Raw genomic sequence first — 20038 nt, 5'->3', positions numbered from 1 at the left:
TAATACTGTCACTGAAACCAGAAGCAATGCCAGGGTTTCACATGCCTACTGTTTCAGCCTAAAAATTAAAGAAAAAAACAGAACTCAACTGTGTGTGTTAGAAAAACCATTGAATTAATTAGTTAAGTTTTATGTTCAGCAATCAAGCTATACTATGATATTAATGACATTCAGACAGAGCCAAAACCCATTTAGCTATTTTTAAAGCATTTTTCCTGCAAAACTTCCCACCATTTATTAGGAAATTGCTATGCTTAATCAAACTTTCACGAGGCTTTATAAAATACTCATATCTTATCTTCCATGTGCCTTTTCTTTGCTTGCTAGTTGAAGATGAATCGTCTATCAACACTTTAGTGCTCCACCTTTGTGCAATTAACTCACTGCTTATGGCATTACTGGATTGGTACAACAGACTGACTAAAAAGAAAGCTTTTTACATACAAGTAGGCCTTCCTAAATATAGGGCAAAGTCTTGAAGTACAAGACATGTCAAGGGAAAAGTTTGGGATAACTTCAGTGAACAAAAGATTTTATTAACAACAATATCTTCACCAAATGCACCAGTATTCATATAAAAATCCTCAGTCTTCCAAGTTTTTCACTATAAGCACTTACTAAGCATTTACTAGAGATGGGCATTTCCTAGGCTTTTCAATACCTTGATATGAAAAGCATACTGTAACTAGTTATTTCCTCCTTGACAGTCTCATGGCAGCTGGATGCATTTCAGTGACTTTTGTATTCCTTAGAACACCCCTGAAGTGACAAGGCAAGAAGGGCAGGAGAGAAGAATGGAGGCCCCTTTACTGGGGGGAAAGATGAAGCTTTCTCTTGAATTAGGTATTTCCACTTTTACATTGGAAGATGATGAGTAAAGATACGATCTAATTCAGCACAAAACGTAAGTAATCATAAAGGAAAAGAATTTTAACACTTAAATTTTAGCCCACATTTAAAGTAATATTTTTTCATTTCATTTAAAGATAAAGGCAAAGCATGCCTTTGAAATGCCTGCCCTCTGAGACAACAGAGATGTGACCCACAAGCCTGGAACTTTTTTGGACAGCAATAACAGAGTGCATGGCTTTGAAGAACTGAACCTTTTTCTTCAGACATTTCTGCATGAAAATTTAATTTTCGAGTGGTGCGCAGCAACTTTCCTAAAGATCTGTGAAAGATGCTGGTTTAAACCTGAAGGACTACTCTGCCAAACTGAACAACACACCCACTAGCAATGACCTGAGAATAAAAGCAATGGATGACAAAGATCTGAAGGCATGAAGATGACATAGTTTCAAACAAAAGACACACAATGACTAACACCAGTGGTACAATTTATCACTAATTTATCAACAGTCACATTTGGAAAAGCTTGAAACAAACCATATATATAAACCCAAGAAATTATGAGTTCAGGGAAGTTACTGGAGTCAGAGTGACCATAGCCATCCCCTGTGGCTCCCAGTGGTGCAGGTGCTGACCTATCAACTTCAGTGCACTGTTTAAAAGAAACTGGAGAAATTCATGAAAGAAAACTCCATTCAGATGTACTAGGCAACACCCCAACCTCTGGCTCAGAAAGTCCTAACATGGGAACTTTCTTATTCATTCAGATTCTGCAAAGGTTATAATCTTATATAAAGCTAAGTGTCCAATTTCAAAGTTAAGTATGTTAAACCAAAACATCTACTCTCCTGTCCTGAGGGGCAGTACTATTTTCTACCACTTAATAATTTCATGTACCTTTCTGAATACTGAGAAGGAAAAGCATGCACATCAAAAAAAGCATCTTCCTTCCTCTTTTACTAAATAACCGAGTAGACTGACTTGAAAAATTTAAAATAGTACAGACATTTGCAGTTTGAAAAAAAGTGTCATAAAAGGAACTAACTTTAATAAAGGTCATCACAAACGGGTCCTGCAAACAAAGTAAAACAAACAAGCAATTGCAAGTATTAGTGTATTATTGGTCATGATACCATAGGTATACACAATGAACAGGACAACCTTCAAGGCTTAAAAACTTGGGACTTCTGTTTCTGAAATCTCACTTCTACATGCTCACCCCCTGCTTGCAGACAGGATTGAGAGTATTTTGAATTCTAATTTCAGGCATATTTTGAAAAGTGTTTTAGCTCAGATTCCTGTCCCATTCTACACTACCCTAAAAAGGAGATCAATTCATAGCTAAAATAGTGTTAAGACTAATAGTACTACTTCACACAGTGCAGAACTGCCAGACACATCTAACTAGCCATCACGATACACTTGCCAGCTGCAGTTTGCTCTACAGCCTTAAAAAAAAAAAAAAAAAGTGCTATTCATGAAATAGCAACAACTCTCAGTGTTAAATTACGCTATCACAGGGTTTTAGACAAGCATTTCCAGGACAGAAATAGGAAGTCCTTTCTCACTACCCCCAAAACCACCCCCCAAAAAAATCCCAAACAAAAAACCCACCATAAATTGATTACTACATTTTGACATTATAGTAAAGATAGGACATAAAAAAACCAGATGACCGTGTCCCATCCAGTGTACCATTTTTAATGTTTTTGGTTGGGCTTTTTTTCATGTTAATTACTGCATTTTCTAGCTTACGTATTCAAACATACAATACATGCATCAATATGGCTTTTACTATCTATTTTGGGGATTCTGGAGCAGAAGCTACCCAAACAGTTATCAAACTGATCTTGAAAGATATGTATTTTTAGAATCTCAACCAAAGGTCAGCGTTTTTCTCAATACAGCCGCCTATACGGTTCACACTGGCTGAGACTTACCTTCTGCCTTCTAGATTTATCTGGGGGTTGTTCTCACCAAACACCAGTAGGCAATTAGAGCTGGGATACAGCCTGCCTTCTGGTGATGTACAAAACAGGGAAAAAGTCAAGAGAAAAGTAAAAATTGAAACGTGAAATGCAAGAAGAATGTGAAGGGTCATGAAACACAGAAAAAGTGCACTGTTTATTGGGTTTAGAGAACAGGAAGAACTCCAATATTATACCTGTTATTCAAGTCGTTACATGAATCAGTCAGATAGAAGATGTGGGAAAAGGTGACAGCCTCAGAATTACAGGCCAGGAAACATACATGCATTTAGACAATCCTTCCTTAATTTATTTTCATTAGATCATCTCTGAAATTGCTTGGTTAGATCCTCTCTTATAGGGTACAGTTTCTTCCACCAGAACTCAGGCAGAGCTTGACAGACTTTTTGAGAACACATTCCTGTATCAGAATTTTCAAAGTAGTTCAAAATCAGTTTACTTTAGCTTAATTAGTTTACTTTTTCTCCCACTGCAGCTCTTCAGGCATGACTTCCAAGCTCTGCTGTCACTTTAAATAGAGCTGACATTCAGTCCTCCTTCCACAGGTCTCCATTAGACCTCACAAAGGAGGTTGCTGTTTGCTTGTCAGTGACTAGAAGTTTATAACCATTTAAACAAACTTGGTTTTACTTAACATTTCCTTAATTTTTTATCTTAAGCCTTTGTTCAGCTGTAACAGTGCTGAGCTGTCCATATAGATCACATGATGCTTCCCCTCCTCTGTTATTGCAGAATCAACTACAGTAAGAATTTTGCTTATGGCAGAGGAATTAATGAACGATTCTAACCTTAGACCCTTTGTAGCACGGCAAAAAACCATTTCTGGTACAGGCCAATTCTTAATGGCTACCAGTGCCCCAAGTCTGTCTTGCATGCATGGGGCCCAATTGGCTTCTACACAGTATCTGCTGCAGATACACAATACATTTTAGAATAAATTGCTGTTATGGTAGGTCACATCTACAACCCCTGGTAAACGGCCACAGAAGAGAGAGTCCTTCCTGCATACAGAACAGTGATAACAAGTAGCAGTTAGCTTAACAGTCCCTCAGTACATCACATTGTGTGGTTATCAAGACGAGCATCATGTAGATCACTTTCTTCACCGGTAACAAGACAATAAATAAAAAGTACATACTACTTCTTGTGCACAACACAGCTTACAGAATTTACTATCAAAAGATCACATTAAATTTAAAATACTTATGAAAACTCAGAAGTCAACATGAATAGCAGGAATACAGTGTACAAAACGAGATTTTTTCTTTTTAAAACAAAGTCATTTCAGATCAGAAAGCCAAAATACAAAAGTAAAAACAAAACTAAACAAAAAAATCCTCCTCAATGTATCCCTGAGAGATGCTTAGCATGTGCCCATCTGCTCTACAATGCTTATGTGGTTTTGATCCTAAATATTATCCAAGTGAAATCTCATGAAGAGCCCTAACCATTCTAGATAACAGTAAAACCTCATTCTAACAAATTGTGAGTATTATTTTATTACATACAATTTGTCCTATGGGAAGGGTGGCAAATTCAAGCAACAATGATCATTCATTTAGAGTCAGATGAAATGTGGCAGCCATTTCTCTAAAAGCTTCGTCGATGGGTAAAGTACTCCAACCTACAGAATTTGAATGGTAGACAGTGCTCTGAGGCTTTCTATGTCTCCTGATAAAGCAATTCAAAAATTCCACATAATGTGGATGCCAAAAATTCAACATGCCACCTTTCTCTTTGCTAATAATTCTGTCAAAGTTGTTTATTCCTTCCTTGTGAAAACTGTCAACATTCTCTTGCAAATTCTCTACAAAGGTAAAAGAAATTGTTCCAGATGACATGGATTAGCTTGAATATACCACCAACAAAACAGAGATTAAAATGACAATTATCTGTTATTTAGAACATTTTGCATTAAAATAGCTGAAATAAGTGAATTTCATTACAGACTTTGTTTCTTGAAGTCAATGGACTTACAAAGCAAAACACAATGCCTTACACATTTAATTTCCTCACATTTGAAAATAAGCTGATTAAATGTGCTCAACAGATGATGCCAAATTTGTCAGAGCTTAGTCTCCTAGCAACAGGTATGGTACAGTATTAGTTTATGGACTAATGAGAGGCACTAATAGATTAATGGCTTGAAGCTATGTACTATCTTAAAATCTGGTTTAACAGTTCAGAAATCAAATATTCTACCTTTCTATAAAATACTATTCAAGAGCAAAACAAACTGTGTAGGAGGCAAAAGTACACAAAGACCTTCAGGCACCTGAAGATGCGGCAGTTGGACTTGATGTTCTTTGTAGGACCCTTACAACCAAATACTCTATTCACTCACATCCCCTCTTGTCTCTGATACTGGTTAACATACAGTTATTTCACACAAGAAAATGCTTAGTACTTATTGCAATGATCGCACACATGGAAGTGATTGGTATCAACACTAAGAGCACCAAAAAGAAAAGTCAGGTCAGAAATAAATAGTAATGTATACTGTAATAGCAATTGGATTTGTGTAATAAGCTTCTGGAAGTGCTGGAAAGAGTTTACTTTTGTATTTACATAAGGTAATTTTCACTTCATTGCTCACAGCAATTGAATATTTACCTTTCACCAAACTTGGCCCTTAGCATACTGTTTTTTCCAGCAGTGAGTAAAAAGCTATTACAAATGGATGGTTTGTTTCCTAACAACTTCCTCTGTCCCATCAAGCACAGCAATTAATTTCTAACCCAGCTGGGACAGACAAAATTGCAAAATAGAATATTGATTTGCATTTGTATCCATTTAATAGAGAGACATAGTATAACCCATGTGTTTAAGCGTGAGACTGTCAGACACATAAAGATCATCCCCATTTTTAAAGCAGCATTCTTGTCATAGCAAGGTATTTCACAATTCTAATGCAAATAACTTTTAAAATCATTGGTGTAAGCCTCATAGATTGCAGACCTGTTTTTTTCTAGTACTGCAGCTTAGAATCATCTAATTCTGTAAGCAAAAGAAAGCTTACATGTATTTGTCAAATCTTACATCAATTTTGTAAGTTCCCTTAATGCAAACACTAGTGCAAGACACACAGAGGAAAGGAAAAAAAATTAAAAAATTAAACGCAGCTCAGAAAGGCTCAGCAGACATGTATTTTGTCAGCAAGAATCTCTCAAGTTTCTGCCCTCATTAATGATGTGTTAAATTGCAGCACCAGTACCTTGGCATGTGAAAGGTGTGCTGACTTCTCCACTGACTAAAGCAACACAATGCTCCACATGAAGAAATGTGCCCAGCCAACTTTCAGATTCCAGCCTAGTCCAGGCATCCTCAATTTTCTCTAGTTTGCAGCACAGACTTCCCTGATAAACACTTGACCCTGCCTCTACTGTGCTACAAAATCTAGCAGGGTAGATTTAGATTAGGCATTGGGAAATGATTCTTCACTATGAGGGTGGTGAGGCCCTAGCACAGGTTGCCCAGGGAAGCTCTGGCTGCCCCATCCCAGGCAGTGTTCAAGGCCAGGTTGGACAGGGCTTGGAGCAGCCTTGTCTAGTGGAAGGTATCTCTGCCCATGGCAGGGGTTTGGAACTGGATGAGCTCTGAGGTCCCCTCCAATCCAAACCATTCTGCAATTCTGTGACTGAAACTATTCTAGGAGACAATAAAGCTTGCAGGATTCTGTTAACACAACAGAAATGACATCCACATACCATTAAACTCCTAGTAGTAACTTCTGGTTAATGCTGAAGAAAGAGTCAAGTTTAATTTACTCCAAATATTTGAGTGAAAGTTAACAATATTTGTGGGCGCCATTTCACAGAAATAACCTAACAAATACACAAATGAGGCATTCATAGGATTCAGAAGCCATCTGAGCACCAAAAGACAGATTACTGATTCAAATGAAGCTGTATCATGTTTCAGTATAGTTCCAACTAAACTACTATTGTGACTTTTCTTACCTGCCCTCTTGCATACCCCTTCTTCCTTAAAGTTCATGTTGAATATGTGAATACATTATTGCACAGTGAATTCATTCATAAGCATAAAACTACACACAGTATAAAACTGCGACAGGCACTGTAACTGTAGCAAACTGTAATTTCTTAAACATCTAAAACTAACTTTTGTATTGAACAAGTTATATTTAAGGAAGAAAATCTTAGGTAGGACTGTAAGCTTCATACAAGGTAACAATTCACAGCATTATAAATACCAATAATTGTAGTTAAAATATTATCTTCTATTCAGGGAAGCCAGACTTCCTACCTTTACTACAGGGTGTCCTCCAGTAGACGCTTTTACTGCTCCTCTGCTTCCTTCTGTTTCATAGTGAGCTCTGTGATGAGTTTTAGGCTGGACTTCTATTTTCAGTTCACACTGCCCGTAATGACTTGGTAAAGGCCAGTCAAGAGGTGGCAATGAAGATGTGCTGCAATCAAGATGAGCACACTATGATGAAATGAACTATGCTGTCTGGCCACAGTACAAACAAAGTAACTTCACCATAAAATACAGGCAATGATGTCACTTTTCTAACAAATGATGACCAAATAAGAATACCTATTAGCCTAAAACTGTTACTTGAAAATTCAGAAATTTTGCTGGTGCACTGAAATCTTCAGTTAAGTATTTCCTTTGGGGATGACAGAGTGGAATTTCTTCCTACCCAATTAAGAGAATGGTACTGTATGACCCCCTGCTCCAAGTTACCAGTGCTATTCTATAATGGCTTTATATTAATTTTTTTATCCCCACATATATCAGCGAGCAAGTTCAAACGCTATTTAGAGAGAATAGTCTAAAATCAATCTGCAAGTCATGGAGTTTTAATTCTCTGCATTATGATCTTCCAGCTTGTTGGGTTTTGTTTGTCTAAAATTGGTAAGTGCTGCACTTTGTTAACTATCATTAAAATTAACTCGGTATGATGACTGAAAATTTTAAAGCTAGTGGTCCTATCTAAGCATGAAGACTTACTGCAACAGACAACAAAGCCCCTATGGTACATTGCTTAGCTTATTCATGGATTCTATATACCCTTACACACAGAAGCAGGGTCACTCCAGGGAAGAAGGAGAACAAAATGGAGTAACGGAAGAATCTCAAAGGGAAATAAGCCACACTGTATCACCAGTGTTTTAATACCTACCCTTTTACCTGTATAGATTTATAGACTTCTGATTCTAATAAGATGAACAGTCAGACTCAAGTCAGTAATTACCCGGTAGAGCAAACAAATTTATGAATGTTTACAAGTGAATGTTTATTTTTTCATTATGTACCGAACAAGAACATCTATAGTAATAATAAGCTTTTATTAAAATAGTTTTCTACTACCTTACTCTGAACAATGGGGAAAGCAAATGAGGTTTTAAAGAGGTGGACAAATACAGTAATTTGAAAAATCTCAAATCAATTTCTTTCCACTTCAAAGGAAGTCAGGAAAAACACCCACCACCAAACGCTGCAGATTTCCACAAACATGAATAACAGGTCCAAGAAAGAGACATTATGCCTTCTGGAGAATTTAGCCAAGACCTATAAAACATATCTACAGTCAAGAAAAAAGATCATTTTTTTTTCTGAATAAAAAAGAAAAGAAAGCTCTGCCTTTAGCAAGTATCTGGATGGACTTGGGCTCAGCCTGCAGTACCTTTTAATACAAAAATCAGTCACTGAGCATGGGAAGGAGAGAGAATAGCAGCACCACTTGCTGGCCTCCACCTACAGATCAGCCTCCAAGCTTGTCCTCCTGCTTCATGGGGTACCTCTTCTGTGCACTTCAGGAGACAGCTAACATTGTAATAGAAGCCTTCTCTCCTGAAGCATCTTTCTGAGAGCAACTGAAAAACAGGAGTATGTCCCTTTCTTCTTACTGAAAGGAAGAAATGTGAACAGTAAACTATCTCCATAAGTGGACAGCAAGGACCCTTCTTCCCCCAGTTAGGGAAGGACCGCTGATAACTGGTCCTTCCACAGCAAGAGTATTATTGTGTAGGAGAGGACTGGTGATGTCAGCAATAAGAAAGGAAACTAGCAGGAATGCAGCTGGAAGCCCAGTCCTTCCAGATACTTACCACAGGGCAAGACATACTGCCTACATGCTACTATTGGCTATCAACTAGACCTTTCCATTCACTTTTACAGCTGCTGAAGGAGAAAGACTCAATGACTCTTCAGTCTAAAAAAAGGAAAGAAAATGTCAGGATTAGAAGATACTAAAAAGAGTTTAAAAAAGAAATGTAGCATGCGAGAAAGTCTTCTTTAGTATTCCTGGAAACCCCTCCATATAACCAAATATTCTATGCCAAAATTGTTTACACAGTGAACACATAAAGGTCCCTAAGAGAACTTTGTGTAACATGCACACCACAGACTACGTATGAATTACTGGGAGGTATTACTGAAAGTTTATTATTAAACTCAATCAAATAAAAAGGTATTTGTTGCTTGTGACCACTCTCCATACAGCCTCTCAACGTGGTTTACCTCTTCTGCAATTAGCTAATAAAAACATGGCACAAGCTGTATCAGACTTTCATTATCTCCTGAAAAAATATTTGGAATATGAGAACAAACACAGAGACAGGAAAATAACTGAGTCTCAAGATTTTGTCGTTCTTTGAAAACAAATAGAAAATATCAGCACGAGAGAGCAAGCAAGCACACAGTGCATGCACAGATGACTAAAACATCACAAAACTGGAAAGATTTCAAAACACAATTCTCCAAATAAATTACACAGCCTTTGGGCTGCATCAAACTCATGTTTTGTAGATGTAGCTGCTCCCCTTTGGAGTTTGATGTTGAATATTCAAACTGTTGTGTCTCTCTGAACATGTTCGTTGCTCTCTTCATCACCCTCCACTTCTCAGCAGCCATGGAATATTAAAAAGTTTTAGAGCACACTGACATGCACCCTTCTGCCCTGTGAGGATTCCAGTTTGATCTGTTTCTGCTTCCACATCACCCTTCCACTTAGTCTTTAACAAATGCTGTAGATACACATAGAACTGGATCAGTGATCTATTTCATTTTGAAAGGTAAATTTTTTAATTCTATTAATTTATCACAGCCCCAGCTGTCTTCTTCAAATGGAACCAGTGGAAGTGGAAAACGGTGGAAACTTCCTACTCAGCACTGTCACCTTCTGAAAGTCACATGAACCTGCAAGCTTGAACACTAAATTTAAAAAAAAACAAAATAGCAGAATAAAGTCTACAAACTCTTGTTTTTTTTTTTTTTAATTCTATGTAGAAATCAATATCAAACATGAAAAATCATGTCAGTGTTTGGGGGGCAAGAGGTAACAAGTATGCATATTTTCAGCACTTTTCAGTATGTAGCAACATTATTTTTGTATCAGATACTGGAGATGGGTAAGTAAGTCTGAAGCTGCTTGGCTTTACTACATTTATGGGGTTTGTTCTCAAGAAAGTACTGTTCAGTTTGCTCTATTAGGTGAGGATCAGCAGTAAAACTGCCGTATGTTTCATAGAATCACAAAACAGTTAGGGTTGGAAAGGACCTCAAGATCATCTAGTTCCAACCCCCCTGCCATGGGCAGGGACACCTCACACTAAACCATCCCACCCAAGGCTTCGTCCAGCCTGGCCTTGAACACTGCCAAGGATGGAGCACTCACAACCTCCCTGGGCAACCCATTCCAGTGCCTCACCACCCTAACAGGAAAGAATTTCCTCCTTATACCCAATCTAAACTTCCCCTGTTTAAGTTTTAACCCATTACCCCTTGTCCTGTCACTACAGTCCCTGATGAAGAGTCCCTCCCCAGCATCCCTATAGCTTGACTCACCACAGTTATTTTATCAGTTGTAAACTGTGCACTGAACTCCAACGAGCTCTGATAGTTTAGAACTTACTTAAGTTCAAAGTCTAGTACTGTATTACTCTAAAAATACCTGGAACATGTTTAAGACTAAGACACTCAGCTGCTTCAGAAATGAGCAAGAATTTACTCTTGCAAAAAGGTTAAAGCTTTCTGTTTCCCCCAGCTTACACACAACAAAGCAGCATTATTGATAAAAAATATTTAACTTTGCATTCAGAACCCAGAATCCAGATCAGCTGCTGACTGGGGGGCTTTTTTCAAAAGATTAAAAGAAATAAGAATGCCTGTTATTTAAACCCCCTCATTTTTCAGACTTGGTGGTGGAGGAGCACATTTGTAGATACCCACATTTCATTACAAAATTCTACCCAGTTCATCATCAAATTACTGCTATAATAGCTTATGACTTAGTTTATCACAGAAGTTTCTCTAACTTTTTGTTTTCTTTAAATAAGTAAAAACCTGGCTAACAATGCACTAACCTACTAGTAAAGTATCAAATCATGTCAGGATAAAGAAATAATGAGTGACAGCCATTCCAAAACTTCAATTAAATCACATCTTAGCAAGTCATTGAAACAGCACCAACCTATAAATGTACAAGTATTTTACCAATAATACCAAAGAAGTTTTATAATGTGATTAATGCAAGCCTTCAAAAGCTCATACTCCTATCACATCAACATTAAAAGCTTTAGCTTTAATGCTTTAATAGCAGCAGCTATTAAAGGGAACTTAGAGATGGAACCCTTCAGCAGAAGCCACTGCATTTAAAATTATCACTTAAATGATAATTTTATCAATACTAATTTAACAGGTACCTTCTTCCTCTGCAACCATTATCTCTGAAACAGCATAAGGACAGTCAAATGTGTAGGCTTCAGTATTCAGACCTGTAATAGTCAAGGCGCAGCTCATGGGCTGACAATGGCTTCTTTCATGCCAGAAGAAACAAACCCCAGAAACAAGACTGCTTGTTTGCATTTGACCATGGCCCCACAGCAGTGTACGTGGGACAGAAAGAAAAATCAAAAATCAAAGCCTATGAGAGCTGTTAAAAATTACTCAGCTCCAAACCTAAAATACTTATCTTTCATTTATAGCACTCTTCCCGAGTAATTCATGGGACAAATGGCTGGGGCTGTGTTCAGACAAACTGCTAACACTGATACCTCAGCTGAAGCACGTATGCAATTAGCTCAGTAAGTCTAATGCTCTCCTGGACTCCTCGTTTAGAAAGCTTTTAAAACAGGCAGAACTCATTTTAGACACTCTGTGGCCACAGAACATATTCCCACCTCTCTGTAGTCATTAACACTAGTTCTTACTTCTTTTTCTGGCTGAGACGCACTTCTACAGTGACTCTTTTATTATTTCTTAATTTCAACAAAAGTAACTTTTTTTCACTTACAGCTCCTCCCAACACAGGAAGGAAAAGGGGAAAAGCTCACCAACCGCACAACAGACATGCCACATCTTTTCCTCCCCACAGTTTTTTGTAGAGATTAACGGCATATTCTGTGACAAGTCAATGAGGCAAGACAGCAAACCCTCAAGACTTTCAAACTGCTACTATGATTCAATACTATTCAAGAACACATGTAGAGCCAAAATACTGCTGTAGATGCTCTCTGCTGTCTAGAACAAAGCAACTTTTTCCCTGGTGGATTAATTTTGGAGTCAAGAATTTTAGGTCATTCCAGCTGCCACAGTGGCTTATTAATAGACTTTTTAAACAGTGTTTACATTCAAAACACCACTGTTCTGCTGCTAGCAGACCCACAGTTTGTGCTTTCAGAGTATTGATAGAGCACACTGACAAGTAAAAATCTATATTCTCTCATTTCAGAACAAAGCAGAGGTGAATCACATGTACAGCTCAAAGGTCCCATATGAAACACTGCCTGAATTTCTCTGGATTCATTAATGGAGTGTAAACGTTAAAGCAGCAGCCTAGCTTATTAAAAATCTAAGAGGTTCAAAGTTCTACTGTTGTCTCACTTAAGTGTTTTTTTATCTTCAAAGTCAGCAATTTGCAAATATTTTCACTTTAAAGCTTTGCTAAGGTAGCATAGCTGGTGTTATTTCTATTTATCAAAATAAGTACTTAGCAGACTAAGCTTGCCTATAGTTCACTCACATTGAAAGATTAAGTCTTCTTAAAATTAAGACCAAAATCCCGTTATATTAAAAATAGAACCTAATTCTGTGCCTATTCCCTGACTTCCAAGAGAATTCAGACAAGAGAAGCAACTTTTCCAAGTATTTCACCATCTATCAGTCTTATCTAAACTACTTTTTTTTTTTTTGTCAGAGTAAGCAACACTGCCAGCAATCCTAGTTTCCAGTGGTAACTGCCAGATAATTGCAGGTAACATACTCTCAAGTTGCATTAAGTATCCATCACTTCAATCCATCAAGAAATTTGTGGGCTGTGGATACATCTATCAGAGCCTGTTTGTTCATCAGCAGCAGAACAAACAAACTACTTAATATTCCATCACTTCTCAGTGCTCTAGATTAAATTTGTGAAACAGCAGTCTGAGGACAAACATCAGTTTACATAATAGGTTTTAAATCAATGTGTGTCTAAGAATTCCATGAGGAAAGACTCAGTAAAAGAAACCAGGTTTTATTTCAAGATCTTTCGGCATTACTGAATATTCCCTGGTTATCTACCAGACATATAAACACCATCTGTTCCCTTCAGGGGTTAAAGAAAGAAAGAAAGAAAAAGATGAACAACAACTTCAATTTACTACCCTGCGAAGCGCCTATTAGCTTGAGACAGAAATTAGATCCTCACTATCTGTTTTACAGAACCTGAAACTTAACAGTTTCACTAGCCATTCATATTTAAGTTTAAAGCAAAAGAAAATCAACAAGCCTAAAAGCAAAAATAACAGATCCCATAATTTTCAACTGCATCATTATTGCCCACTCTTCTACCAAAATGCCCCATGTTACCTGCATCAGTGCTGGCCAGGTCTGTGATGGCTGTTAACTCCAGAACACCCCAACCATGGCTGTTAACACCATGAATGTTGCTTGTCTCTTATGAATTGTGCTTTTAGTCACAAGTCCTCACCAAAGGAATTATATTATAGTGATAGACTCAGTACAGGTTTCTGGGTCATCCCTATATTCTTTTTATTCTCCTTGATGAAGTCCATAAAACAGATTTTCTCACAGAAGCTTTATAACTTGTAACTGAGAACATCAACTTCTGTAAAACAAGTCTGTATATAACGTCAAAATATTATTTGCTACTCATCTTCCTCATATGGCAGCTTTGTACTTGAGGAGGCTGGCTAGAATCTGAACAAGAAAATTTACATAAAAGGGATCAGTCTTGAAGAGCTTCCCAATATTACATGGGTCCATAAATATTTATGAAATAGCCTCTAAACAGAAATTTCACAAAATCCCAAAGACTTAAGGACACACTTAAGATAATTCACACAAGCATACTAGCCCCATTCAGATAGTGCCTTTGTGTGAGCCAGCAGATCAAATTTAGATATTTGAACATGAACAAACTCTAGGAAGAAGCACTTTCTCTAGTATTATCCTACATTATTTATAACCTATACTGACACAGGCAATGTTAATAAGAAAGTGAGCTTCAGCATGTTTCCCTTCCAACACCCAGTACAGGATTTGGGAAAAGAGTGAAAGAAAAAGAGAATCCAATTAATAAAAGAATCTGAAATAACCATATGTGTAGTAAGCCCAGAAATATGTCTCTAAGAGATTTAGTGACAGAACAGAAACAGAACAGAAACCATTTTTTTTCTGTGAGTAAAACTCAAGCTTTAATAGTAGATGTGCAAGAAAAACTTGTAAAATCAGCATCTTTATGAAATGTTGGGGTAATAAGGAAATGGGGAGATCACATCTACTATTACTACATCAAGATACTCCAAAGAAATGGATTTTCCGGGTGGGGGAGAGGCAACCAAGAGATGCAGAGATAAAGCCATTTCTCATTCATCATCCTGGGAGGAGGCTGCGAGTGGAAGAAAGGGGCACCTTAAATATCAGTAACAAGAGTAACTATGTAATAAATAAAATTATCAAATAAATTCATTGCTAAATATTCTGTAAAATGACCAATTTAATCTGCCACTGAAGGAGTGCTCATCTGACCAGGTACTTGATTAATGACATCATTGACAGACACCCTCACTATTCCTAGATACAGGAGACACTACCTAATTCCTTTTTTTCCCCATTTGAAAGAAATTGTTGCAGCACTGGTTCTGTCCATCCTCACTTATCTAGACTTACCTTTGACAAGGAAGCAGAAAAGTGACTCAGGGCACATAATACATACACATTTGTCATACACTACATGCTGTCAGATAATGGGTTTCTGTGACCAAATAACAACGAGTCACCTAACAAAACTGTTTGGATGGCTCAGAAGCATGTTCCATGTTTTTAAATGTTGTTAAGTATTGCACACATACTGAACACAGAAGAAAGCATGAAAACATGGTCAGGACTTGACACCTAAACTAGATTACAGATTCACAAAATTTCAGATAGCATTCAAAGAAGAAGGTGCTATCTGCACACTTCACACTGTGTCGCATGGGAGGCAAGTTACTCCCACTTCTGCCAGGGGTCAGGTTATTGCTGCTGAGTGTGCACACTGCTTGATCAATACTCCAATTTACTCCATGCACTACTTTGTGCTTGGCAATACAATCAAGACACTTAAAAAGTGTATTGAGTATAATGTTGTAATTTATATAACAATTAATATGCTACTATATAAAATATGTAATAAACATATAAATTACAATTAATATCTATGACAACAGAGATGCTCACTTTTGGTCACCGTCACAAACTAAGAAACAGTGGATCTTCTTGCATTTCATTTTTCTTCATAAAACATAAGAGTCAACTTAGCTCCTTTACTTTATAAACATCAAAGTTATAAAATATTATATGGCAGAATTAAATGTTTTAACATACTGAAGAAGCATACCTGCACAGCACCTGTGGAACAGGCTCCGACTGCTAAGTAATTCTCACTCAGGATACAGCTGCCAGCTCAGTCATTTCCACTAATTCAATAGTCAGACTACATTTTTGGCAGCAAATGTATACTGCTTAATAGTTCTATTTAGTTTACTTGCAAATAGGTGTAAATCTTTATTGTCTTCTGCCTGTTTGCCCTTTTTACATTTAGAGAAGTTCTTCAGTGACAACTTCTAAGTAAATCATGACATTTAAAAAAAAAAATTTATTTCTTAAAGAGAACAGTAAAAATTATTTTTACTCAGTTTGAGCTCAGTTCTCTCCACTACAGGAGGAAGCAGGTTTAACTGAGTATCTATTTTTGTAACTATTTTGGTCATCCCACAGAAGAACCATATATCCACACCCCATCTTGCTACATGCCTCTATGTTTCTGTGCTTCTATCCTAAGTGCTGTCCACCTTTAACAAACCATGTGTGCTGACAAAAATGCCGAATTCAAACTCCTGAGTATCTTACATAATTATAATACAATTCAAACCCACACAGTCAAGAAAAAATAGTTACAGTTGGTTTAGTTAGAATGAAAAGATCCTAGCAACAGACTGAACACCTTTTATTAACAGGTGAGCAGACTGCAACAAAACAGAAAAAAGAAAATAAATACACAAAACCTAACTTCAAGACAGCATATCTATCAACACAGTAGTTTTAGATCTGGTAAAACAGAATTTTCCACCTAACAGTTTTGAGTCTTTAATGTTAAACATCATGTTCATAAACAGATAAATGGAATGACATTAAAGAAAGAAAATAAATCACTTCTACTCACTAAAATCAATACATTTCTGAGAGAATATATGATTCTATGATTATGAAAAAAATGAAAGAATGCTGAATAAGCACTGTTTTAAATATATTTAGGTATTAACAACCTATGTTGACAACTGCTAAAGAATTTCTACAAAACAGTTAAAATTCATAGAAGCCTCGTATTACTAAAATTGAGCCTTCTGTGTGACACTGATCTATCAACACACAGGAATATGTTTAGTGATAAAAATAAAATGTTCGTTAGAACTCAGAGAAACACTGAGATCTGTTTGTATGCTTTAGAAGCTTAGAAAGTATTGGTTTCTATCTGACCCATATGTGTTCATAACTTCCTTCTCAGATACTCAATAGTAAAAGTCACAGCTGAATTTTTTGCGTTATTCCTCTGCCTGAAGCAAGCTTGGAAAGGGTCAGCTATAGCTATCTTTACAAGATGACTGAATGCTTCTATATTCTACAAGATAGACACCCCTGAGAATATTCATGCATTCAACTGAGAATGGGAACAGGTATTCTAAAACATTTTTTTGAACAGGCTTGTTTATCTGGAAATAATACAGCAAGATGTTAAAATTATGCAAAAATTATACATGAATTTGGAAAAAGCCACTAGAAAGGGAAATTACTGAGAACTAATATGTTGCCACAAATGCCAGCATCCTCTTTTCAACAAGTTGTGCTTTTGAGGGAGGTCTCTGAAAAAGATACCTTTTCAGTAAGCTTGGCTTACCAGGCAGTAGTTAATTCCAGTTCTTCTGGTAAGAATTTAAAATTCTGAGAGCCGGGAAAATAAAGAAACAAAGAAAACACCCCAACCTCCTATAGGACATCTTTGTAGGTTGGTCAGAAACTGCTCTTTGTTTCGCTTAACTTTGGGAGAGGAGGTCATAGAGGGGAGGAAAATTTCAAAGACTTTAATATTTTCTAAGCCATGCTTTCTAAAATTGGAAATAGTGTGAAAACAAGTGCTTTGCAAAGATGACTTTGCAATGAGAACACTACTATGTCACTGACTTTCAGTGTTTAAGCTTTGCCTTTTTCAAATTAAGGCATGTATGTGGAGAATCCTACCCTATTCCCTGCTCCCCACTTTAAGAAAGAGGAATTGCTTCATCCACTACATCCTTGAAGAGCAAATCTTAAGCACTGCCTGTGGACAGAATGATACAACTTTGATTAAAGTTATTTAACAATCAGTACAGAACAGCATGGAAGCACTGACATTTAAACCTACAATACAGCTTTTATACAGATAATCGTGCTTTACTGATGTTAACTGAATGTACCTTTCTTACAAAATGTCCACACAAAATATGCCCACAGCTTCCACTACCTCCCTACCCCTTATTTTTAAAATCCAGTAGAGCAAGGAAAAGGTTCAGAAATCAAATGGATAACTTGAATGAGTAATCATAATATCTGTCCATCCAGCAGCAATGCTGCTTAAGGAGTTTTCATTTCTACTCCACCCACTGCTATATGATTGGAAAGATCACAGACCTGCTCCATCTAAAAGGTAACAGAATGGGAAGGAGGGCAAATTTTTTTTCCCAAAGTGAACTAGTTCCCTCTTCTGAACTTCCACAAATCCTCCTGTAGACAGGACTACAACAGGAAAAGAGCTAGTTAACTTGGCACCACAATGGTGGAAATACCCTTGGAACTACAGCCCAGCAATCAATTCTTTCTGGATGATATTCTGCATGGCATGCAACTTTTTTTTCCTCTATTCTATTTCTAGAATTCTAACAGCCCAAAGAAGCAAGTGAAAACAAAAGCAAATAAATTTCCCACTTTTTCTATGGTTTCAGTTTTACAGATTCATGTAAGTCACATTTCTTTAGCTATACTAAAATGTCAACTGCTCAGATGGAACAGCAAAGTGTGCAAAATCTGTAGACCTTTGATGCAGCTGGGCTCTATGCATGTATGCAAACAAAGTAAGTAAAACTAATCTGATGTTACAATGCATTTATTGTATTCTTAAAGAAGAAAAAGATCAATTTGTTTTTTCCTAATTATATCATCTACCTGCCTAGAATAATTTTTCTTTAAGAAGTCTTAATGCATCCCTGAAATACAAGCACATTTAGATAGCTATTTAAGATTCACAGGAGGGGACAAATGAAAGGGAAGGACTTCCTAATCACTTACCGAAATATAGGAGTATGACCAGGCTTTGGTTTGTTCCAAGTAAAGTGCGAAGGAACAGAAAGAAATTGGTCTCCAGGCAAATCTTTTTTCACGGTGTGCTGAGATCCAGAGCAGTCATCTACTGCAGTTTCAAGGGATGACAATAAGTTACCCTGTTCTTCAGGACAGATATCTATTTTTCCAGATAAAGTAGCAGTCTGATCCTCTGAGGTCTTTCTTGTTTTTAGAGGAATATCAGTCTCTGTACAACACTGAAATGGTGAAAGGCCAGAATTAAGGCCTTGTACATTATGGACGGAAGTGCTGAGCCAAGTGTCTTCTGTTATGCTTCCTCTGGGAGAATGGCCAGGTGATGGAGTTGGAGAATGGTGAGGAGAGAGAGAACCAGCATAGCATATCTCAGCACTGGAGTGTCGTCGCTTCCCACAGGGGGATGTAGGTCTTGATGAGGGCCTTGATGTTGGTCTAGGACTTAGCCAATTTTCATCTGTAATACTAGTTCTAGGAGAATGACAGGGAGACTGTCTAGGTGACAAAGCATGCCCAAATCCATAAGGCTGCTGCCAGGATTCATCACTGGGGCCTCTTGGAGAACCACCAGGGGATGCCAAGGGAGAGCCCAGGGTAAATCGAGCAGCTGCTTCATTTAGCTCCGAGTCTACATCATCATAAACGTGGGAAATGGATTCACAAGAGGAAGCATCTGAAAACCAACTTCTGGATGAAATGCTGCTGGCAGGGCTTGGACTAAGGGATGATTCCCTGTATGATGGCTCAAGAGGAAGATAGAGATGGTCCCGTGAAGGCCTTTCCATATATTCATTTTCTGTGCCATTTGTGTGCAATTCATCTTCATTGGCTTCAATCCCTTGATGACAGTTAGGTGAAATAGATGTAATTTGAATACTAGGGCACTCAAATGGTTTGGGTCCACCTAGTGGACTATATTTCGATTCTGGTACCTCACAAGTTCCATCATAGTTCTTATGACTCTGAAGTCTTGTAGGTGGTGAGAGAGGAGTGGAGTGAGACTGCAATCCATGGCGAGGAATACAAATTGGCTGATTTACAGAGGATGATGGTTGGTCAACATTAAAGATGTATATGGATGCACAGTCATCTGACTCAAGATCTAAAAACAACATTAATAAAAAAAAAAGGAACAGAATCAGAATGTATATAACATTGGAAAAGTGTTATAAACAAAACCCTTTGTTTCCCAGGTATTTCCTGCTTTTAACATCCTGGGCATCTCTCACCACACTAGCCACAAAAAAATAAGCTAATTCTTCATTTTAAATTTTCCCCAGCTATATTTACAGCTAAATATGATTATGAGATAGTTTTCTGTCACAAATCTTGTTTTCAAC

At 37.3% G+C, this 20038-nt stretch overlaps 1 protein-coding gene across 2 annotated transcripts in view; it reads right to left on the bottom strand.

The window, feature by feature from the left end:
• The window catches only part of NFATC3 (nuclear factor of activated T cells 3), a 76647-nt gene that overhangs the window by 40125 nt on the left and 16484 nt on the right, over positions 1 to 20038 (bottom strand). For both annotated transcript variants that reach the window (XM_065662238.1, XM_065662239.1), the window contains exons 2-3: positions 18669 to 19800; positions 7104 to 7266 (exon numbers count right to left, since the gene is read on the bottom strand). In XM_065662238.1, coding sequence (XP_065518310.1) covers positions 7104 to 7266; positions 18669 to 19800 — 1295 coding nt within the window. The remainder of the gene's footprint in view (positions 1 to 7103; positions 7267 to 18668; positions 19801 to 20038) is intronic.

Source organism: Lathamus discolor, chromosome Z (assembly GCF_037157495.1).
Source record: "Lathamus discolor isolate bLatDis1 chromosome Z, bLatDis1.hap1, whole genome shotgun sequence".
NCBI classification, from domain to species: Eukaryota; Metazoa; Chordata; class Aves; order Psittaciformes; family Psittacidae; genus Lathamus; species Lathamus discolor.
This window is presented reverse-complemented; position numbering and strand designations above follow the sequence as displayed.